We start from the raw sequence: 20,181 nt of genomic DNA, 5'->3' as shown, positions 1-20,181 counted from the left end.
CTGCTCTCTTCTTCTCTCCATCCACTGTACGCAAGAGACCCGATATAAATGAGGAGCGGCCAAGTCAATGAAGGAGCGACTTATTACCACCAATGTACCACCTTTTTCATTTCACTAGGAACTCGAGAGCATCCCAAACACACCATCCTAATCCCAGCTAGAAAACGAGATTCCTCCCCAATCCTCCTCTCCAGCGAGCGAGAGAGCGAGCGAGCGATCGCCCAAGAAAGAAAAACAAAAGCACCAAACTCTTTCGTGTGTTTTGCCCTGTCTCTCTTCACCGAAAGTGGAGGTTGGTGTTGCCATTGAATGCCCCTTTAACTGCACTACTGATCCGGCCTCGCTTTGCCTTAAATGCGTCGCGCCATCGCCATCGCCATCGCCATCGCCACCCACGCCTCTCTCCTCCCTCACTCCCAAGAACCCTAAAAAATCTCATCCAAGAACAAGAAGTTCGTGGCTTTTGTCGAACAGAGTATCACAGGAGCTCGCGAAACAATCCCAACGATGGCCGACGAGAGACCCAGCGCCGCTGCCACTGCTAGCGCCTCCTCAGGAATCGGAATTGGCGATGGAGGCGGGAGGCTGCTGCGGAGGAGCAGCGGGTCCAGAGGATCACGGCGGCTGCCGCTCCCGGATTTCCTCCAGAGCGTCAACCTCAAGTACGTCAAGCTCGGCTACCACTACCTGGTGACGCATCTCATCACGCTCACGCTCGTCCCGCTGATGCTCGGGGTAGCGATCGAGGTCGGCCGCCTGGGCCCCGAGGACATCCACCAGCTCTGGATCCACCTCAAATTCAACCTCGTCAGCGTCATGACGTGCTCCGCGCTGCTCGTCTTCGCCGCCACCGTCTACTTCATGTCCCGCCCGCGCAGCGTCTTCCTCGTCGACTACGCGTGCCACAAGCCATCGCCCAACATCCGCGTCCCCTTCGCCTCCTTCATGGAGCACTCCAAGCTGTCGGGGAGCTTCGACGACAAGAGCCTCGAGTTCCAGCGCCGGATCCTGGAGCGCTCCGGGCTGGGCGAGCAGACCGCGCTCCCGCCCGCGATGCACTACCTCCCGCCGCGACCATCCATGGATGCGGCGCGGCAGGAGGCCGAGACCGTCATGTTTAGCGCGCTGGACGAGCTCTTCCACAAGACGGGCGTCAAGCCCAAGGACGTCGGGATCCTGGTCGTCAACTGCAGCCTCTTCAACCCCACGCCATCGCTCTCGGCGATGATCGTCAACAAGTACAAGATGCGCGGCAACATCCGCTCCTACAACCTGGGAGGGATGGGCTGCAGCGCGGGAGTGATCGCCATCGACCTCGCCAAGGACATGCTCCAGGTCCACGGCAACGACTACGCCATCGTGGTGAGCACCGAGAACATCACCCAGAACTGGTACTTCGGCAACCGCCGCTCGATGCTCATCCCGAATTGCCTCTTCCGCGTCGGCGGCGCCGCGATGCTGCTCAGCAACCGACGATCCGACCGCCGCCGCGCCAAGTACGAGCTCCTCCACACCGTGCGGACGCACAAGGGCGCCGACGACAAGTCCTTCCGCTGCGTCTACCAGGAGGAGGACGAGAACGCCAAGATGGGCGTGTCGCTCTCCAAAGATCTCATGGCCATCGCCGGGCAGGCGCTCAAGACCAACATCACGACCATGGGGCCGCTGGTGCTGCCACTGTCCGAGCAGATCATCTTCTTCAGCTTCCTGGTGGCGCGCAAGGTGTTCAAGCGCGCGGTGAAGCCATACATCCCGGACTTCCGGCTGGCGTTCCACCACTTTTGCATCCACGCGGGCGGCCGCGCGGTGATCGACGAGCTGGAGAAGAACTTGCAGCTCACCGCGGAGCACGTCGAGGCGTCGCGGATGACGCTGTACCGATTCGGGAACACGTCCAGCTCCTCGATCTGGTACGAGCTCGCGTACATCGAGGCCAAGGGGAGGATGAGGAAGGGGAACCGCGTGTGGCAGATCGCGTTTGGGAGCGGGTTCAAGTGTAACAGCGCCGTGTGGCGGGCGCTGCGGACGATCAAGGCGAGCGAGAAGGGGCCCTGGGCGGATTGCATCGACCAGTTCCCGGTGGCGATTCCAGAGGTTTACGATTTCTCTTGATTCGCAGAATTGGGCGGGTCTATAGAGGAGGAAACGAGGAAGAACGAAGAAGAAGGGGGGCAGGGGTTTGTAGAGATTTGGGGCGTCACAGGACAATGCTGGCTGGGCTGTGGCGATTCTTCTTTCTTCTTCCTCGGTGATGGGTTTGGTTGCCTCACACAATAATGTGCAAAGGATTCTTTTATGTCTCTTGATGTTAGCGAAGAACCCTAAAAGGATGTTAAACGAAGAACCCTAAAACAGGGTTTAGGGCTTCTGCCACACGATCGGCCGGTCTCCGCCATGAATCTTCACTCCCTGGCGCGTCCTGCTGCGGGCCGCATCACAGGCAAGAATGCGCGCTCCACGAGATCCAGTGTCGCCAGTGTGGCTCGTGTAGCTCCTCCGCGTCGCCAAACGCGGCCGATAATCTCGTGCTCCAGCTCGCAGCGGGCGCATTTCCATGTCTTCTGGCCGGCGAGGATCAAATTCCAGCTCCCGTTCGTCACAGATCGCGTGTCTCCGGATCCCGCGAAGCAAAGCATCGTCATGCACGGGGTCTCGGACAGGAAAAATGCCCGCGATGGAGATTCTTGGCTTGGAGATGGAGAGGGAGATCTGGTGGTAGTGCTCCTGGGATGGCTGGGTGCTCAACACAAGCACTTGAAGAAATATGCCGAGTGGTATAACTCGAGAGGGATCAGTGCTATGACTTTCGTGATGCCAATGCCGGATTTGCTGAGCCTCGGCGTCATTGGGAAGGCCGACAGGCATGTCGATTTGCTCTACGCGGAAATCAAGCAGTGGCTAGCGAGCGGTGGAAGAAAGGAAAAATCGGTGCTGTTCCACACCTTTAGCAACACCGGCTGGTTCTTGTAAGTTCCCAACAGAGTAAGTTTTCTCTAGCAGTCAGGTTTTTATTTTTTTATTTTTTTTTAATGGTTTTTCTAGAGCTTAGTAAAGTGGTCTTCTTATTTTTTTCCTAGTTGTCAAAGCAATGGTGTTGATTTGATTCCTTCTTCACAGCTATGGAGCTCTACTCGAGAAACTCCAGCAGCAAGGGCAGCAGCACCTCACGAGCAGAATAAAAGGATGCGTTGTAGATTCGGGGCCTGCTGCCGAGCTCAGTCCCCAGGTAAGCCGACGAAGTTTTACGTGATCCTGGTCGTGTTCTTACATCGAGCTGATACGTTTTGGCAAGGTCTGGGCCTCGGGGTTCGCAACAGCATTTCTCAAGAAGCAAAGCTTCTCGACGCAGTCGCTGGCGGGACTGACCGACGCCGAGCGAGCAATCCTTGCGCAGCCGAGCGCGTCCGAGACTCTGCTCCTGGCAGTCCTGGAGAAGTTCTTCGCGGTTCTACTCGCGGTTCCCGCTGTCAAACTGTAAGAGGTGCTCTTTCCTCGCTAGATCTTTTCCTGCGGCGCTAGTTTCTAACATCTCGGCTCTCCTTTTCTGCTGTGGAAACCAGGAGACTTGCAAGAATCATCTCCATTTTGTCGAGCAAGCAGCCGCGATGCCCGCAGCTCTACATCTACAGCAGCGCCGACCGAGTCATCCCAGCGAGCTACGTCGAAGAGTTCATGGATTTGCAGAAAAAGAGCGGCTACAAGGTCTCGTGCTTCGACATGCGGATCTCTCCTCACGTAGATCATTTGCGGAGCTTTCCGGCGCTCTACCACGAGCAGCTCGAGAAATTTTTCCAGGAGATCCTCCCCGAGAAAACTCTAGCCCATGAAGCATGAGCGAGTGAATAAATGCATATTTTTTACTTTTAGGGACAATCAGTTCTAGGAATATGCTGCGCCAGCCAGCCCTATCCCACGAGCCAAGGACTGAAATCGTGCCACTCCTCGGGTATATAAGTCGAGCTAAGATGGAGGTTTGTTTTATCTTTGCGCTTGGGGCAATGACACAGTTTATGAGGTTTTACCGAGACGCGTCAATTGCTGGTTGAAAACTATTTCCAAACCCCCTCTTCGTGTCTCCTTCGGGAGGCCGTCGAGAATTTCTGGAAGGCCCGCCCTAGGCTCGGGCCTACAAATCTTAAATTTAAGTTGAATAAGATTTTCTTATAAAGTAACATACACATGGAAAAACGCTTAAAATTGTTTGACTAAGCGTGGCTGGGCATTTTTTTCTTTTCGGTGTGTCGATCATCCATAGCAAGCTCTCTCCACAAAGCGTTTCTTACTATCAATGGTGACTACCATTGTGCAGCAGATAACTGAGACCACCACCCCAATTGCAAAGCTCACCGCAAGAACCGCTCCAAATCCACCATAGCCATGGTCAGCACGATTTGTCGCTGTTGGTGGCGATGTGATGCACGACGCTAGAGGGAAGCCACAAAGACCGGCGTTTCCTGCGTAGCTACTGGCATCAAGTGTCGCAAGCTGGCCACCCTGTGGAATCGGACCGGACAAGTTGTTGTGAGACACATTCAACCCTGTCAGGGACTGGAGCGAGGAAAACGAGCCTGGAATGCTTCCTTGGAGACCATTGAATGACAAATCCATCCCTATGATGTTCTTGAGATCCCCGAGCTCCACTGGGATTGTTCCCGAGAGGAAGTTGTGCGCAAGGCTGATGTAAGAGGCGTCCTGCATGCTCCCAAGCTCGCGAGGGATGCCTCCCACCAATTTGTTGAATGAAACATCGATGAAGGAAGGGCTGGAAGCGGAGAAACCATAAAAGCTTGCTGGAAGGAAACTTATGGAGCATTTGCAGCCACCACTCTTGGCTGTGAGTCGACTCTCCATTTCTTCCAAAGAGATTCCTTGTAGCATGAAAATGCTGTCCATGCACCCACATGTCTTGATCCCTGAGGCTATCTTCAAGCTCGTCCCCGCAACGTTGGGTTTGGCAAGTTTGCTGCCTTGGAAACCATTCAAAGAGGCTGGAATCCTCCCGCTCAAGCTGTTTCCGCGGAGATTTATTGTCTGGACGGTCATGTTGCTGGGCAGCTTGCCCTGCAGGCTGTTGTTGCTCAACTGAAGCACTAGCATCTCCTTTGCATGCTCCAATGAATCAGGAAACTCTCCACTCAATCTGTTATTACTCAAACTTAACCATTGGAGGCTCTTTGTGTTGGATAACAGCTCAGGTGGAATGTTTCCACTGAGATTGTTGAAAGTGAGGATGATCTTGGTGAGGTTGCTGCATGAGGCCAAGTTTGGGGGAAGTTGCCCTTCGAGGTTGTTTACCCACGCGAGGAAATGCTCGAGCTTGGGAACTTGTTTGCAGATAGTGCTTGGAATCTCTCCTGCTAACAAGTTGAAGCTCAAATCCAACATCTTAAGGCTGGAGCAATTCAAGACACTGTCCAATACCCTTCCGGTGAGCTTGTTGTTGACCAGGATCAGACTCTCCAGCCTCGAGGAGTTGAGCGATGGACATAAGTTTTCCCTGGTTGTATTGAAACTGTTTGAGCTGAGATTAAGATGCTTGAGGTTCTCATGAATTGCGGGAACTGGACCTGTGAAGTTATTGAAGCTAGCATCGAGAAATTCCAGCGATGGCAAGGAGTGAATAGAGGGAAATGACGTGCCATGGAAGCTGTTGTAGGCCAGAGAGATTTGTTGCAGATTAGTACAATTTTTAAGAAGATCCACTGGAAGTTCTCCGGTGAGATGATTGTGGGAGAGGTCTAGATATCTCAACCTCTTGCACTGTGAAGACAGGAAGAGGGGAACCTCACCACTAAATAAGTTATGTGAAACATCTAATACCTCCAAAGCATTGCCTATTGGCACTTCTATCTTACCATCAATCTGATTGTTTGAAAGATTGAGAACCTTTAGACCTTGGCAGCCGAGCATAGCATCAAAACTGCTCGTGAAGGTCATGTTTTGGTTACTTGACAGCTTGATCATCTCAAGTGAGCAGGCATGTTCAGAGGAATTCATGGCATCAGTGAAGTTGCTTCCCAAGACAGATAGCTCCAGTAAGAAAGGTAGAGCATTGATTGTGGAAACCAAGAGCGAGCCCGGTAACGTTAAATGCTCAAGCTCAAGAACGGAAACTCGGCCTTTTGTCGTGCAGGCTACGCCATTCCAGTGCTGGCAGAAGTTATCACTTATATTCCAGCTGGATAAAGTTTTAGATGGATCTTCCACGGAGTTTTTGAAGCTCAAAAGCACAGATGAGTCCTCTCTTGCATTTGAGAATGAGAAGATGAAGAAAGAAATAAGAAAAACAATCACTGTGCTTGAACTCATGAAGCAAAGTATAGACACTCGAGTTGCTTGTGTTTCTGCACCCCTAAACCCTGGGTGGTAGTAGTCAGTAGCCCCTTCCCCCGATCACCTGCACCCCCCCTACTTCCTTTGCAATTGGCAATGCCAATGTAGCATATGTGCACTTGGAGTCCCTAGAAAAAATTAAATGTGGTCAGTGAAGTTTTAAGCAATATTCTCTTTCTGAAGAGGCCAAAAGTCTTTGCTTTTAATTAACTTTTAGAGCCTTGACTTTTTGTTAGAAAAAATTGTGTTAAACTTTTCTTTCTTTAAAGTAAGAGGTTTATCTTTTACTTTTATTATAAATTCCATTGTTTTGTCTTTAATTTTTTTTTCTCCTTTTTGTTATGACACTTCAAAACTTTTTTATTCAGATATATTTTGAGCATGGTGTGTTACTGGCCACGACTGTCATGTGGCATATGCCCAGACCATTTTATGGGTTACATGGGGAATATTGCTTCTTGAGAGCAATCATAAGATCTGGTCCAACTCAAGCACTATACAATTTTCAATTAGTAACAAGAAGAAAGAAAGATGCAAACCTAGAAAACTCTTCTATAGTCCAGTATGAAATGTTCCTAGGCATTTCAATGCTGTAAGAGTATGTCTTTGTAGAAGTACAAGCAAAATCAATCACAATGAGCTAGAAGGGATTGCCCAAATTCCATAACAATTCTTGTGCAAGGGGTTTATAAATGAAGGTTTATATAAACTATAGAGTTGATATAAAATGACAAACAGTAGAATCATGAAAAATGCATTCATGCGCCAAGAATTTTGAAAGAAGCCCATGATTTGTTCGCTCAGTGTCGGTCAGTCCGGTTCGGACTGTCATCAGCTGCTTGCTTTATTGCAAGTCTCCTGGTTTCCACATAACAGCAGAAAAAAAGAGCGGCTACAAAGGTCTCGTGACCTTGACTTCTAGGAATATGCTGCGCCAGCCAGCCCCATTTCACGAGCCAAGGACTGAAATCGTGCCACTCCGCGGGTATATAAACCAAGCTAGGATGGAGGTTTGTTTTATCTTTGCGCTTGGGGCAATGACGCAGTTTATGAGGTTTTACCGAGACGCGTCAATTGCTGGTTGAAAACTATTTCCAAACCCCCTCTTCGTGTCTCCTTAGGGAGGCCGTCGAGAATTTCTGGAAGGCCCGCCCTAGGCTCGGGCCTACAAATCTCAAATCTAAGTTGAATAAGTTCTCAAATTTTATTTGAGAATGGAATATTACCACGGCACCACCTTATCTGTCTCAAGGACTCCCAGGACACCAAGGCACACCTCTGCCATGGCCTTCTTTTTCCAAGAGAATGCATTGAGCATGTTTTTGAGCCTTGCGCCAATCGATGTGAGGAACAGGGAATGAAACCACACTTATCCAATACCTACTTAAAGAAGCAGGAAGAACGGGCGGAAACACAAAACACCATTATGTGAGTCGAGGCGACCATGATCAATGAAAAAATGGAATTTCAAATCTGGCATCTATCTGCGCTTGTTCCGGGCTGACAAAAATAAGTTGCGTGCCAAACCCAAATATTCGGCGCCTACCAAATCGCTTGCTGGACGGAAACCTCATTCGATCTATCAAACCAGCCAAAATAGGACAAATGGAAATCCTCTTTTGCATTTGAGAACAAGAAGATGGAGAAAAAATAAGAAGATCAATCACTATGCCTTAACTCATGATGCAAAGTATAAACACTTGAGTTGCTTGTGTTCTCTTCAGTGTGGTTAATGTTTTGGCATTTGGCATGGTATTTAGCAATTAGCAGCAAAGTATTCCATGTTCTATCTAAATGCACATTTACAAAAGTACAAGCAAAAACAATCACAATGATAGCTAGAAGAGAATTTCTTTGTGGAAGGCCTTTATATAATCCAAGAAATGAAAGTTGACGAAAATCAGTTGACAAATGTAATATATCTTTAGTTGAGGATAAATCTAAACACAATGGACTAACTATAAAACTCCATATGTTTTGTTGCTTCAGAAGCATCAAGCAAAGAACACGATGAAGGTTCAGAGAACTCCAAGTAGACCCGGCTGGGCGCACATGAGCTTGGTGAGCATCTTCAGTCCACCCTCCCGGAGCAACACGTAGAGACATGCCACGGGATCAAAGCTCTCCGGAATGAACTTGAACACCCAGATGAAATCCTGGATCAGAACCACGCCGATCGCAAAGCTTCTGAGCTGAAAACCTGGTCCATAATCGTACATGAGTGCCCCGACGCATGCAGTGTTCTCAGAGCCGGCTCTCATCACCCATAACAACTTGGCTTCTTGGGAACAAAAGCGGAAGACTTCGGAATCGTTGTCACATGGTTCGTCCGGCCTCTTAACATCCACCTTGTCGAATGTCACAGCAGTGCCAAGACGTTGCTTCATTTTCTCCACCATGGCTTCGTATGCATCGTAAGCATCATCTGAATTATCAAAGGTTTGGTCCACTCCATCAATCAGGGGCAATAACAAAGGCTTGTAGATGTGCTTGGGAACCGTAACTCCCTTGAACATTTGTCTAATCACGAGCCCAGTGATCTTAGATTGCCTGTCCTCCTTGCGATCAAGATCAAGCGCACGTACGCATTGTTTCCCAGGCGACACTGCCAAAGGGACAAGTAAGATACTAGGCAGTTATTAGTGGAATCATAGAAGCTACTTACATTGATTGAGCAGCTTGTGAGCTATCAGCGGCTTGGCGATGGAGCTCGAAAGAGGGCGTCCAAGTACCTTGCGCACTTCCTCTGGCTCGTCAAGGGGGCGAGCAATGTCCCTGCCAAAACGGACACCGACACAATGCAGCACCTCCACAATTCTTTGCTTTTCTTCGGGATCCGAGCCCGCGAACACGTGGTTCACCACCTCCAGTGTGCTGCGGTCTTCTAAACGGGCAGTCCCCCCATGGCAAGAAGCCCTAAACCCTATCTCAAGAAGAAAGAAGAATTGCCACCCTCCCCTTCTTCTTCGTGCTTCCTCGTTTCCTCCTCGATCGAGATTCCTCTCTCGCCCTGGAGAAATCTGGGCGCGGTTCTACCATAGTGTAAGAGTTTCTAGCGTCTTTTTGCTTTGGAAGCGAGGATTTTCGAGCAAGCAGCCGCTCTACATCTACAGCATGAGTCATTCCACCAAAGCTTTGCAAAAAAAGAGCGGCTACAAGGTCTCGTGTTTGAGTGATTTTTTCTGAATATAAAGCTGACTTTTGAGGTTCGCGCCGTCGAGAACTTCTGGAAGCAAAATCTTAAACCTATGTTAGTATGTTGATGCGGAAATACTTGGCGAGCTTGAAAAGCAGGGAGTTACCACAATTTAGACAATTCAGATTAGCGGTTCTCATCTTCGTCTCCTTCTTCCAGGACAAAATCGTCAGTTCTTGAGTTCGTGGAGGTTTGTCTAGAATTCTACAATTTTGATATGTTGAATCGCTCACGATAGTTCTCAGGTTACTGGCTTAGAAAGCTTGAATTTATGGAAGGTTCATCTTAAATTCTTTACAAACGAAGTTTTGCAAAATTTTATATGAGTTTTATTTACCTAGTAGAATATACAATAGCACCACTGCCGGAACGGAATATGCTAGCATGTCTCGCTTCACGACCGTATCGCCAGTAGTACGTATTTAAGCATCCATCATTCCATGTTTCTGGCGAGGTGGGATGGATCGTTTGCTGGGGAATGCCGGTGTTTTTCGCGGCGTCTCTGCGATGGCGATGGCGGCGACCACCGCGGCAGCCAAAGGCGCTGGCTTTGTCAAGGCGCCAGGGGTGCGCAAGGAGGAGCTCAGTCCGAGAATCAAGATCAAGCGCAGCGGCTCGCGAGCTCTAGTTCCTCCATCCGCGCTCGCCGATCCGATCGACTTCCCTTGTCTCTATCTCTTTCTTCTTTCTTTCTTCCTCCTCCGCTAATCCTTTGCTCGATCTGTGCGCGCAGTTGGCGACGACGACGACGACGACGGGAGCGGCGGTTGGGTGAGCTGGATGGTGATCGATCTCACCGGCGAGCTGCGCCCCCGCAAGAATCTGTTCGTGCGGCAGTACTTCCGCGAGGCAGAGGCCGTGCAAATCCGCGCCGTCGCGGGCGGGTTCGAGAAGGAGGAGCTCGAGGTCGTGGTGCAGCACGGCTTTATCAGCGTCCGAGCTCGCTACAGCGCCGCGGTCCCCCGAGCGCTCGAGCTCCCCGGCTCGGCTCTCAACTGGCTCTTCGAGCTCCGCTTTGCTCTCCCGCGCAATGCATGCACCGAGGGCGTCACCGCGCAGGCCGGGAAGGGAATTCTACGCATCATCGTGCCCAAGTCGAGCACCGTCGGGCACAAGCGATGCCAGGAAGGAGAAGGCGGTCTCGGCTTCGATCGCCCACTTCTCGTCGCAGTGACCGATCTGTTCGTGCCGGAGTGATAGCTTTGATAGGGAGAGCAGTCATTGTATCAGTTAGTTTCCTCGTTTTGTGTGTCCACTCCTCAAGCGAAGGTAACGGTTCCCTAAAACCCTAGAAGTGAAATTAGGGTTCTAGCTCATGGCAGCGCCAGCCGTGCCGCCGCATTCTCGATGCTTTGCAAACCAATGCCGTCTCCGGATCGGCGAGGCGAGCACTGCCGCTCGGATCTCCTTTGCGAGAGCGCTGAACGAAGCGGCTTTACAGCAGCAGCAGCTTTCATCGGGGTAAATCCTCTTAGTCTTTCTTTCGTTCTAGAAGAAGAATTTGCTCTGGCAGGAGGTTTTGGCTAGACGATGCTGTGGTGGGAGTCCTGGGAGGGGGGCAATTGGGCCGAATGCTGTGCGAAGCTGGCTCGGCGATGGGTGTCAAAGTCGCGGTTCTGGACCCTTCGGCGATTTGTCCTGCCAGTGCTCTTGCTCATCGTCATGTTGTTGCGGAGTTTGACGATAGATATGCTGTTTTGGAGTTCGCCAAAGCGTATACCAGCTTTTCTTGTTCTTTCGTTGCTAAACTTCGTTTCGTCATTTCAGGTGTGAAGTCGTGACTATGGAGATAGAGCATGTTGATGCGGGAACACTTGACGAGCTTGAAAAGCAGGGAGTTCGCGTGGAACCGAGCTCGAGTACTATTAAGACGATTCAGGTTAGCAGTTTCCGAGCAAATGTAGGTAATCGTTGTTTCCTTCTTGCAGGACAAGTATCGCCAGAAGCTGCATTTTATAAAGTATGGTGTTCCAGTTCCTGAGTTCGTGGAGGTTTGTCTAGAGCTCTACAGTTTTGAAATGTTTGATCGACATTAGTTCACAGGTTACTGGCTTAGAAAGCTTGGAGGATGCAGCTTCTGTTCTGGGATACCCGTTCATGCTAAAATGCCGCCGGTTTGCTTACGATGGCCGCGGGAACATCGCAGTGAGAAGCAGAAGTGACTTGCTTCCGTCTGTGAAAGGTAAGATAGCCCTTCCGTGTTCACTGCTCGCTAAGTGGTTCTTCTCTTGTCACCGCAGCATTGGGAGGTTTTGAGCAAGGTCTGTTTGCGGAGAAGTGGGTGTCTTTTGAGAAGGTTTGTAGTTTTTCTGCGTTTGCCTGATCCATTCTTTTAGGAACTAGCAGTGATGGTTGCCCGTGGCATAGATGGAACAACACGGTGCTATCAACTGGTGGAGACTACTCAAAGGCAAGGCTAGCTTACTCGTTTTCCTTTGTATTCAGAACTTCTCTGATTCGTCCAGGAGGAGCATCTGCCATACAGTGCTATCACCGGCCCTGATTCCGAAAGCTGCCGAGAAGACAGCACTGGACCTAGCAGCAAAAGCTGTCGCTTCATTTGGTGGCGCTGGAGTTTTTTTGCGTCGAGCAGTTTTTGGCTTCTGATAATCTGGTATACATTTTTTGCCTCTTGATTGTTTCTAACTTTTCTTGTAGATTTTGCTGAATGAGGTTGCACCACGACCGCATAACAGTGGCCATCTTACTATCGAAGCATGCTACGTTTCGCAGTTTGAACAGCACCTTCGTGCTGTCCTAGGCTTGCCACTCGGTGACACTTCCATGAAAGTTTCAGCAGCAGGAATGTATAACATTTTGGCTGAAGAGGTAACGTTCTTATTTCTTCGTGTTGTAGCTCATTGTTTGCGAGCATTCAGGGTGAGCTCGGTGCATCTATCGCACAAAAGATAATGAACAAGGCATTTAGCATTCCAGGTGCTAGTGTACATTGGTACCACAAGCGAGGTTTGCTATCATTATTGAGTAGTGCGACTTAGGCTTCACACTGAGCGTAGAGTTTCGGAGACAACGAAAAATGGGTCATGTCACAGTTGTGGGGCCATCGATGGCCACCGTGAAACAAAGAATGCGTCAAATCACGGATGGTTCAGAAGCTGAATGCAAACATCCGACAGGTAACATCGGTTTTTTGTTTTCGTTTCCCTGTTTCACTTAATATATAGTTTTCTCAAAGCTAGAAAAACCGGCAGTGGGAATTATCATGGGTTCGGATTCAGATCTTTCTACCATGAGACACGCCGGAAAACTTCTTGATCTTTTTGGTGTAAAGTACCAGGTCTGTGAATTAGTATGCCGTTTTTCTAGCTAAGTCGTTTGTGCGTAGATGACGATTGTCTCGGCTCACAGGACCGCGGAACGAATGTATAGCTACGCATCGAATGCTCACCTTGACAATCTCAATGTGATTATCGCTGGAGCTGGTGGTGCTGCGCACCTTCCCGGTTAGTCAATTCTTTTTGTAGAATTTTTTCTTCTGTTTTCTCTCTCGACTTTTCGAGGTTTGGTTCAGGAATGGTTGGCAGCATTACGCCTCTCCCAGCTATCGGTGTTCCGGTCGATGTCACAGCATTAAGAGGACTGGATTCCTTCTTGTCGATTGCTCAGGTAAACCATTTGCCTTTCGCAGTTAGAAAGAGAAGGCAATTCTTTTCACGGCAGATGCCAACGGGAATTCCTGTTGCTACTGTAGCCGTCGATGATGCAGAGAACGCAGGACTTCTGGCCGTGAGGATACTGGCTACTTCCGACGAACACCTCCAATCGAAGTACGTCGAGGTGTTTCCGTTCTCTTGGTTTTTCCAAACGTTGTTTTTGTACAGGGTTATCGCACACCAAGGAGAAGAGAGGAGATCGCAGTGTCTGGAAAAGCTGGAAGCGTTTGTTGGCAGCGACATCACAAAGCAGTACAATGCAAAGGAATCTGGTACTGTGATTAATTCTACGATTGACTACCGAGCGAATGTAACTCCGCAGCTGCTCCTCCTGTCGTGGGAATCTTGACGACTTGCGCGGGGACTCCCGAGAAGGCTGCTGCCGCAGCGCTGGAATCGTTTGGTGTGCCTTGTGAGGTATTAAATATCGTTTTGTTATATATGATGGAAGCATTAACTCTATTCTTGTGCGTGGTTAGATCGTAGCAGTATCCAGCAACTATGTGAGAGATGCTCACGCGAAAGGTCTCAAAGTTCTCGTTGTCGTATCGATCGGCTACTCCGAGTTACCTGGTCAGTCCCTGGTGATCTTCTACTCGTATGCTTATATTTTCGTTGTTTTCGCAGGCATTGTTGCCGGTGCCACGCCACTTCCAGTGATCGGGGTTCCGACCAGCAAAGGCTCATCGAAGCATGGAATCGAACTTCCAATCGCTGTGCAAGTAAGTTGCCAGTTCAGCTGAAAGAATCAATGCGCTCTCGACCAACTGTCACTTTGTGTGATCGTAGCCAGAGCCGGTTGCGTGGGTTGCAGTGGACAATGGAGCAAACGCAGGGATTTTAGCTGCGAGGTTCTTGCAAGTTTGGGACCCGAGAATGCTTGACAAGTGAGTTTGCAATGGTTTCACCCATTAAAACGATCTCGTTTCTTCTCTTCCAGGATGATATCCTACAAAGAGGAGCTAGAAAGGAAGGTGATCGAGAAGGCAGAGAGATTGGAAGCCATGGGCTGGGAAAGCTATTTGCGAGAGAAAGCCACAACATAGTCTTTAAAGTTTAAAGAGCTTTGTGTAAAAGAATTAACTTAAAACCCAAGTCTAGGGTTCTTGGGAGGGAGACGATGGTGAGCAGAGTCTCTGCTGCGATTGGAGCTGAAATCTTGTTGTTTCATTGTAGTCGATCACATTGCACACCAATCTGGGAGATATCAAGTGCGAGATCTTCTGCGACGAGGTCCCAAAGACAGCCGAGGTAAAATCTTAGAAGAGAGAGCGCGAGAGAGACTGAAAGATTTTCATGTTGGAGATGTAGAATTTCCTGGCGCTGTGCGCGAGCGGCTACTACGACGGCACAATCTTCCACCGCAACATCAAAGGATTCATGATCCAAGGAGGCGATCCCACTGGAACTGGGCGCGGAGGTACCAGCATTTGGGGTCGCAAGTTTAACGATGAGATTCGCGAGTCTCTCAAGGTAGAAAATTTTCTTCTTTCTTTCTTTCTTCTTCTCCTTGGATGATAAGATTGAGCTGAGCGATTGTTCTTACTCTCTTTCTTGTATCAGCACAACGCGAGAGGAATCCTTGCCATGGCCAACAGCGGACCAAACACGAATGGGAGCCAGTTCTTCGTCACGTATGCCAAGCAGCCCCACTTAAACGGCCTCTACACCGTCTTTGGCAAAGTCATCCATGGCTTCGAAGTTCTCGACCTCATGGAGAAGGTTAACACACTTTTCTTGCTTTCGATCGATAGTGGTCTTACAGTTTCTTCGCTACAGACACAAACGGGTGCTGGAGATCGTCCCTTGGCGGAGATCAGGCTAAACAGAGTCACCATGCACTCGAATCCTCTCGCCGGATGATCCAACTTCTCCCAAACGCTTACGAGAAAACTCCAGGCTTTCCAGTTCTCGATGTAAGAAAGAACATGAGCTCGATCTAAAACTCTGATCTCTCTTTCTTCGTGTCTGGCAGCTTGTCTAGAAGATCATCTTACTCGATATCACTGAGCAAATCAAAAACTTTGGTATTCAAGCTCCAAAAAGATGAAACAGGGAATAGTAGTAGTGCTACTCAGTACACCGGGGCCTTCTCGACGTCCTCGATCACCAACTTGGTAGGCTTGGACAGGTAGTCCGTGAACTCCTGGAACGGCGACTTGGTAAACCGGGTCTCCTTCCACAGATCCGGGGTGAGGAACCCATACGTCTTCAACAGACAGTCGTACGTAGCCTGCGAAAGACCAAGAAAAACTCGTCGAGAATGAAAGAACGATCAGACCAATCCTCACCTTGACGAAGTTGCCGAGTGTCTTGGTCGATCCGCGCGACGAGGTGAAAACATCCTCGATCCCGGCAAACTGGAGCACCTTCTTGGGGACGCGAGCGGCAACGATCCCAGCTCCTCGGGGCGCTGGCACCATCCGGACAGTCACCGAGCCGCATTTCCCAGTGACCTTGCACGGGACGGTGTGTGGCTTGCCGATCTTGTTTCCCCAGTAGCCTCGCCTCACTGGGATCACCGCGAGCTTGGCGAGGATGATCGCGCCTCGGATCGCGGTCGCCACCTCCTTGCTGCACTTGACGCCCAGACCAACGTGGCCATTGTTGTCTCCCACCACCACGAAGGCCTTGAATCGCGTCCTCTGCCCGGCGCGCGTCTGCTTTTGCACTGGCATGATCTTCATCACCTCGTCCTTGAGCGCGCTACCGAGGAAGAACTCGACGATCTGGTGCTCCTTGATGGGGAGGGAGAAGAGATAGATCTGCTCGAGGCTCCTGATCTTACCGTCCTTGACGAGGCGGCCGAGCTTGGTCACCGGCACCCATTTCTCCTCCTCGTCCGCGCGCCTCGAGCGCCGGCCGCGGCCGCGATCGCCACGGCCGCGATCCCTGCCGCGACCGCCGAAGCCCCGGCCAAATCCACCGCGCTCGCGCTGCTCGCCTCCTCCTCCTCCTCCCCTCTCCGCCATTTTGCGGCCGCCCTCCAAGAACCCTAAAGATCGTAAAACCCTAATGCCTTCACTGGAGCTCTAGCCGTCGGATCTAAAACCCCTGCGGCCGTTGGATAGGGTGGATTCCGACCGTAAGATCGTTCCACGTGTCTGCTTTTGAGCCGGTGGATGACGGAGGATCTGAGGGTTGTGAGCAAGGAATGCTCGATTCAAAGGCGCTTGGCTCGAAGACGAGCCATTTCCTCTCGTGGCTGAGGACGCAAGGCGCCCTAAGCAATGCGCAGCAATCGGCGCTCTCGATTGGCGCTTGTTCTTCCGGGCGGTGAGAGCATCGCGATCTTTCACTCGTTTTTCTTTGCCCCATTTGATAGCAAGATCAATGCTTTGCAGTGGAATGTTTGCGTCTCGTCCAATTCGAGCTGGAGAGCGCATGCTGGAAGTTCCACCTAGTCTTGTAAGATGCTCGCTTGTTCTACACATGTGCATTGCTTACCTCCTTTGGCAGATGATCACTTCTCGAAGCCTGCAACACGAAGTCGCGAGATTCTTGCCTGCGCAGGCCACAGAATGGTCGCGGCTGGCTCTTTTCATCCTCGCCCAGTGGAACAAAGGCCAGGTACTAGTGTTCTTCATTCATCGCAAAGTCGAGAGCTAAGAAACTATCCTAGAACTCAGCCTGGGATCCTTACATGGGAATTCTTCCCTCGCTGGTTGAACTAAACAACACAGTTAAGTCTACCATTTTCTTCTTCCTCGTGTTCTTAGTTTTGTAGCGCTCCAGGTGTTTTGGAAGCAGGAAGAGCTTCAATGTGTGAGGCACAGTCCGGTTTATTTCAAGACTACGCAACGCGAGAGGTGGCTGGATATGGAATTTTCGGACGTCCAGAGTGTTTGTATCACAAATGGATCATCTTCTTTCGGTGCTAACTCAAATTCGTGGATTTTTATGTTTTTTCTCGCAGGCAATCTCTCGTTGTCGCCATATCTTTGGAGAAACTGCGTCTTACGATGCCTTCAAGCACGCATACTCGATAGGTACGTAAATTTTTTTCTTCTTGATTTCTCGAGCAAGTTTTTTACAGTGGCGACGCGCTCTTGGCGAGTGACGGACATCTGCGAGCTGGGAATGGTGATCTCATTCGATAGAGTTTCACTTTCTCATCTATGGAATTTTTTACCAGGTTCCTTACGTTGATCTCATCAATCACGACTGGAAGTGCGAGTCTATTCTTTCGCATGACCCCGATAAAAACTGCGTCGTAGTATGGTTCCTTCGCCTTTTTCTCTGAAAGCAATGTACTAACCCTTGCATCTTTCAGGTTATAGCAGATCGAGATTACGCTACTGGTGATGAAGTAAGATTACTTTGCATCACTGTTGTCCCGAAATTAATCTCAAGTATAGGTGTTCATCAGCTATGGCCAGCTTCCAAATGTTACACTGGCTGTGGACTATGGATTCGCTCTTTCTTACAATCCCTTTGACGAGGTAAAACTTCACACCAACTGTCATCTTGCCACTTAAAACTTTGCTCGCAGGCGGAAATCTGGGTGACCATCTCCCCAGACGATCCGCTCTACGACGCAAAACTTGACGTCTTCTCCAGGAACAAGATCAAAATAACAGAGGAAGAAGATGGCAGTATGGGAAAAGCTTTTGTCATCCAGTAAGAGCATCTTCTTACGGAGTCCCACTTTTGTCTTTTGTTCTTGTTTCTTCAGGGATATGAACTCAAATCCGAATGGAATTCCACCCGGCCTTCGCAGTTTTGCTCGAGTTCTTTGCGCAAAAACCCCCGAAGGTACTGTTCTTCCTTTTGCTACTAATTCAAGTTTTCTCGGCAGAACTTGAGCGACTGGACGCGAGCTCCGCTGGGAGCGGCAATTTTTCCTGGGATCAAGATAACCAACACAAAGATCGATGTGCTCTACTAGAAATCCTCTCCCAGCTCGACAATCTTATCGAGAAATATGTAGCAGCGGACTTGGTAAAGTTTTCTCGCAAAGCTTTGCTAAAATCCAATCACTGTTTTCCTTGTAGGCAGGAGATGTCCACGGCATTGTGCACGAACCGCGACGAGAAATGGCCAAGGCCATTTTAGATGGCGAGCTGCGAACGCTTCGATCGGGCAGTAGCTGGCTGAAAAGTCAACTAGTCAACGCATAAGTCAACGTTAGTGACACGAGAAAGGCTAGAACCCTAAGCTCTAGGCCACGGAAATGATGAGATGGGCTATAGCGGTGGTTTCAGTTTCCACTGCGACAGCTTTGCTTATTCAAGGTACGCGAATTCTTTTGGAAGATGGGTGTCTAAAGGATTAAATTTCGTTCTCTGGTGTGATCATATCATATAGTTTGGAGATTGAAAAGAAAGTGTGTCAAACTGGAGCTCAAGCTCGTTGAATCAGACGACGCTTTGCAAATATCCCAGAAGCAAAGAGCCGAAGAAAGAACGGGCCGAATTCGTGCACAGCGTGTGAGTATTTTCGTTCCTTTCCTTTTGTTTTCCTTTCTAATCTTTTGACCATTCCTCAGGACTTGCGAAAAAACTTGATGCAATGCAATGTCATTGGAAAAACTCCCACATCGTCCTTTCCCATGACACCAATCGGGTATATGAGATCATGTTATTCAACAAGGTACTCAAAACTCTATCTAAGTTCTATTTGAGAACAAAAGTTTTTCTCTCTTTTTTTGTGAAGAAATGGAACTCCTCGTCAACCTCTCCTCGTAACACTTGCTAAATCGCGCTTGGTTTTGTCCTCCGGGGTGCCTGCCGCGGCCCTGGACGGGATTGAGCAGTACTCACACTGCTGGTTAATCTACGTTTTTCACGAGAACACAGACTTACACAACTTGTGGGAGCTATCGAGCCATCGAGACTTCAAGGCTAAGGTGACAAAACACATTCTTTGTATTTCCAGCGCTAAGCTAGTTCCTTTGCGTAAAAGGTACGAGTGCCAAGGCTCAATGGTGCCAAGCTCGGAGTTTTTGCGACTAGAACTCCACATCGACCGTGTCCTATCGGCTTAACAGTTGCAAAGGTCTCTATCTTTTTCCCTGAAATTCTTGTCGTGTTTGATCTTAAAAATTTGTTCTTCAGGTGGAACGTCTGGAGCATGGAATTCTAATGCTTTCCGGAGCTGATCTCGTTGATGGCACGGTATACTATTCTTCGACCTCCTTTTCTACCCAAGTTTTATGGTGCTTGTCGTATTTGTGATGTTGTAGCCCGTGATTGACATAAAGCCTTATCTTCCATATTGCGATTCCGTGAGAGAAGCTTCGGCACCAACGTGGGTCAATGTAAGAGCCAAAGATTTCCCGATTTTATTCTGTGATCACTTGCGAAAGATTGTCAAGATTTTATCTTTTCTCTCTTTTGTTCCAGGCCGGCGGAGAGGACGATCCACTCGCCGTGGCTTCCGTCACCTTCACTGAAGCTTCTCTAAATGGCCTCGATGAGTGCTGGAACAAAATGGTACGCACTCGTAGTCCTTACGCAAACCACTTTGCAGTTATCTTTCCTTCTTTTGTTTGCTTTGTCGTTGACAAGCGTCTCCTGTTGGAAAACGGCAGGAAAGGTTCTCACTCTATTCCAGTTCCAGAGAGCTACATGATTTCATAGCGCAGGTTCTCTCTCGCGATATTCGCTCCTTGAGCCAGCGGCAGAGGCCGCACGATGGAGTGGTCAGCGAGATCGCGCAGCCACTCTATGGCGATTCTTCCGAGCTCCATAATGGAGGAGGGGATGAAAAGCTCGTGCTTTACAATGTGATTCTCGAGGGCCTGAAGATCTCCTACACAGTTGATGCCGATTGCAAGGTGGTGGTAAGGAGTGTCCAAGCCTCATCACACTTGCTAGAGAATCCACTTTGGCCAGCGGCAAAATCTACTTAGAATTCGAGCTCTCCTCCAGGTACTATTGTCACAGAGTTTTCTATCACTTTTCTCGTGCTCGTCTCGATCTATCGTGCGCCCCTATGTGACAGGTCCCTTTTGATCTTGCTTTTCAACTTTAAAAA

The 20,181-nt window shown here is 49.5% G+C and overlaps 7 protein-coding genes, 2 non-coding genes and 1 pseudogene across 10 annotated transcripts; 8 read left to right on the top strand and 2 right to left on the bottom strand.

Annotated features, from left to right (window-relative positions):
• The first annotated feature begins 421 nt into the window (after nt 1-421).
• On the top strand, nt 422-2,375 carry LOC9637180 (3-ketoacyl-CoA synthase 4). 2 transcript variants are annotated; one of them, XM_024679677.1, is made up of 2 exons: nt 422-2,079; nt 2,222-2,375. In XM_024679677.1, the coding sequence occupies exons 1-2, from the start codon at nt 508-510 to the stop codon at nt 2,348-2,350; spliced, it is 1,701 nt and encodes a 566-aa protein (XP_024535445.1). In that variant the 5' UTR covers nt 422-507; the 3' UTR covers nt 2,351-2,375. The 2 variants fall into 2 exon arrangements, with proteins under 2 accessions (XP_024535445.1, XP_002974719.2); XM_002974673.2 differs by having other exon boundaries at nt 422-2,089; nt 2,232-2,375.
• LOC9636464 (transmembrane protein 53) lies at nt 2,368-3,864 on the top strand. Its single transcript, XM_002974672.2, has 4 exons — nt 2,368-2,966; nt 3,118-3,226; nt 3,293-3,474; nt 3,561-3,864. Exons 1-4 carry the CDS (start codon nt 2,395-2,397, stop codon nt 3,832-3,834), a joined length of 1,137 nt encoding a protein of 378 aa, XP_002974718.2. The 5' UTR covers nt 2,368-2,394; the 3' UTR covers nt 3,835-3,864.
• Nucleotides 3,865-3,980: 116 nt separating this feature from the next.
• LOC112347973 lies at nt 3,981-4,126 on the top strand. Its single transcript, XR_002992915.1, has one exon. It is a non-coding gene; the product is annotated as a U4 spliceosomal RNA (small nuclear RNA).
• A 119-nt stretch (nt 4,127-4,245) lies between these two features.
• Nucleotides 4,246-6,309, bottom strand: LOC9636463 (protein BRASSINOSTEROID INSENSITIVE 1). Its single transcript, XM_024679733.1, has one exon. It carries the CDS (start codon nt 6,307-6,309, stop codon nt 4,246-4,248), a length of 2,064 nt encoding a protein of 687 aa, XP_024535501.1.
• Nucleotides 6,310-7,352: 1,043 nt separating this feature from the next.
• Nucleotides 7,353-7,498, top strand: LOC112347972. Its single transcript, XR_002992914.1, has one exon. It is a non-coding gene; the product is annotated as a U4 spliceosomal RNA (small nuclear RNA).
• A 3,343-nt stretch (nt 7,499-10,841) lies between these two features.
• On the top strand, nt 10,842-14,319 carry LOC112347904 (annotated as a pseudogene).
• Nucleotides 14,268-15,255, top strand: LOC9636462 (peptidyl-prolyl cis-trans isomerase CYP18-1). The gene is made up of 6 exons (XM_002974671.2): nt 14,268-14,326; nt 14,380-14,454; nt 14,515-14,676; nt 14,767-14,925; nt 14,983-15,119; nt 15,179-15,255. The coding sequence occupies exons 1-5, from the start codon at nt 14,324-14,326 to the stop codon at nt 15,064-15,066; spliced, it is 483 nt and encodes a 160-aa protein (XP_002974717.2). The 5' UTR covers nt 14,268-14,323; the 3' UTR covers nt 15,067-15,119; nt 15,179-15,255.
• LOC9637178 (40S ribosomal protein S2) lies at nt 15,211-16,208 on the bottom strand. Its single transcript, XM_002974491.2, has 2 exons — nt 15,495-16,208; nt 15,211-15,436 (listed from the first exon to the last, which is right to left on the bottom strand). Exons 1-2 carry the CDS (start codon nt 16,173-16,175, stop codon nt 15,278-15,280), a joined length of 840 nt encoding a protein of 279 aa, XP_002974537.1. The 5' UTR covers nt 16,176-16,208; the 3' UTR covers nt 15,211-15,277.
• A 150-nt stretch (nt 16,209-16,358) lies between these two features.
• Nucleotides 16,359-18,934, top strand: LOC112347932 (N-lysine methyltransferase SETD6-like). Its single transcript, XM_024679703.1, has 17 exons — nt 16,359-16,479; nt 16,548-16,611; nt 16,663-16,773; nt 16,826-16,885; nt 16,939-17,046; nt 17,120-17,192; nt 17,240-17,286; nt 17,339-17,419; nt 17,477-17,512; nt 17,562-17,645; nt 17,696-17,823; nt 17,879-17,958; nt 18,002-18,144; nt 18,198-18,437; nt 18,511-18,632; nt 18,692-18,795; nt 18,859-18,934. The coding sequence occupies exons 2-14, from the start codon at nt 16,552-16,554 to the stop codon at nt 18,321-18,323; spliced, it is 1,137 nt and encodes a 378-aa protein (XP_024535471.1). The 5' UTR covers nt 16,359-16,479; nt 16,548-16,551; the 3' UTR covers nt 18,324-18,437; nt 18,511-18,632; nt 18,692-18,795; nt 18,859-18,934.
• On the top strand, nt 18,380-20,056 carry LOC9637177 (putative S-adenosylmethionine-dependent methyltransferase RcsF). Its single transcript, XM_024679731.1, has 6 exons — nt 18,380-18,437; nt 18,527-18,632; nt 18,859-19,051; nt 19,260-19,319; nt 19,548-19,637; nt 19,736-20,056. Exons 1-6 carry the CDS (start codon nt 18,380-18,382, stop codon nt 20,054-20,056), a joined length of 828 nt encoding a protein of 275 aa, XP_024535499.1.
• The last annotated feature ends 125 nt before the right edge of the window (nt 20,057-20,181 follow it).

Source organism: Selaginella moellendorffii, unplaced genomic scaffold (assembly GCF_000143415.4).
Source record: "Selaginella moellendorffii unplaced genomic scaffold, v1.0 SELMOscaffold_25, whole genome shotgun sequence".
Taxonomy (NCBI): domain Eukaryota; kingdom Viridiplantae; phylum Streptophyta; class Lycopodiopsida; order Selaginellales; family Selaginellaceae; genus Selaginella; species Selaginella moellendorffii.
The sequence above is the reverse complement of the archived record's forward strand: the minus strand, read 5'-3'. Positions and strand labels throughout refer to the sequence as shown.

Excerpts from the sequence above, each read along its gene's own strand:
- LOC9636464 (XM_002974672.2), top strand. The coding sequence starts at position 2,395 with ATGAATCTTCACTCCCTGGCGCGTCCTGCTGCGGGCCGCATCACAGGC. Across the intron at positions 3,227-3,292 it reads CTGCCGAGCTCAGTCCCCAG|GTCTGGGCCTCGGGGTTCGC; the intron begins GTAAGCCGACGA and ends CGTTTTGGCAAG. Across the intron at positions 3,475-3,560 it reads GCGGTTCCCGCTGTCAAACT|GAGACTTGCAAGAATCATCT; the intron begins GTAAGAGGTGCT and ends TGTGGAAACCAG.
- LOC9637180 (XM_024679677.1), top strand. The coding sequence starts at position 508 with ATGGCCGACGAGAGACCCAGCGCCGCTGCCACTGCTAGCGCCTCCTCA. Across the intron at positions 2,080-2,221 it reads ATTGCATCGACCAGTTCCCG|GTGGCGATTCTTCTTTCTTC; the intron begins GTGGCGATTCCA and ends GCTGGCTGGGCT.
- LOC9637178 (XM_002974491.2), bottom strand. The coding sequence starts at position 16,175 with ATGGCGGAGAGGGGAGGAGGAGGAGGAGGCGAGCAGCGCGAGCGCGGT. Across the intron at positions 15,437-15,494 it reads CACTCGGCAACTTCGTCAAG|GCTACGTACGACTGTCTGTT; the intron begins GTGAGGATTGGT and ends GGTCTTTCGCAG.
- LOC9636463 (XM_024679733.1), bottom strand. The coding sequence starts at position 6,309 with ATGAGTTCAAGCACAGTGATTGTTTTTCTTATTTCTTTCTTCATCTTC.
- LOC9636462 (XM_002974671.2), top strand. Across the intron at positions 14,455-14,514 it reads AGGTCCCAAAGACAGCCGAG|AATTTCCTGGCGCTGTGCGC; the intron begins GTAAAATCTTAG and ends TTGGAGATGTAG. Across the intron at positions 14,677-14,766 it reads AGATTCGCGAGTCTCTCAAG|CACAACGCGAGAGGAATCCT; the intron begins GTAGAAAATTTT and ends TTCTTGTATCAG.
- LOC112347932 (XM_024679703.1), top strand. The coding sequence starts at position 16,552 with ATGTTTGCGTCTCGTCCAATTCGAGCTGGAGAGCGCATGCTGGAAGTT. Across the intron at positions 17,193-17,239 it reads CAAGCACGCATACTCGATAG|TGGCGACGCGCTCTTGGCGA; the intron begins GTACGTAAATTT and ends AGTTTTTTACAG. Across the intron at positions 17,513-17,561 it reads ATTACGCTACTGGTGATGAA|GTGTTCATCAGCTATGGCCA; the intron begins GTAAGATTACTT and ends TCTCAAGTATAG.
- LOC9637177 (XM_024679731.1), top strand. The coding sequence starts at position 18,380 with ATGAGATGGGCTATAGCGGTGGTTTCAGTTTCCACTGCGACAGCTTTG. Across the intron at positions 18,438-18,526 it reads GACAGCTTTGCTTATTCAAG|AAAGTGTGTCAAACTGGAGC; the intron begins GTACGCGAATTC and ends GAGATTGAAAAG. Across the intron at positions 18,633-18,858 it reads GCCGAATTCGTGCACAGCGT|AAATGGAACTCCTCGTCAAC; the intron begins GTGAGTATTTTC and ends TTTTTTGTGAAG.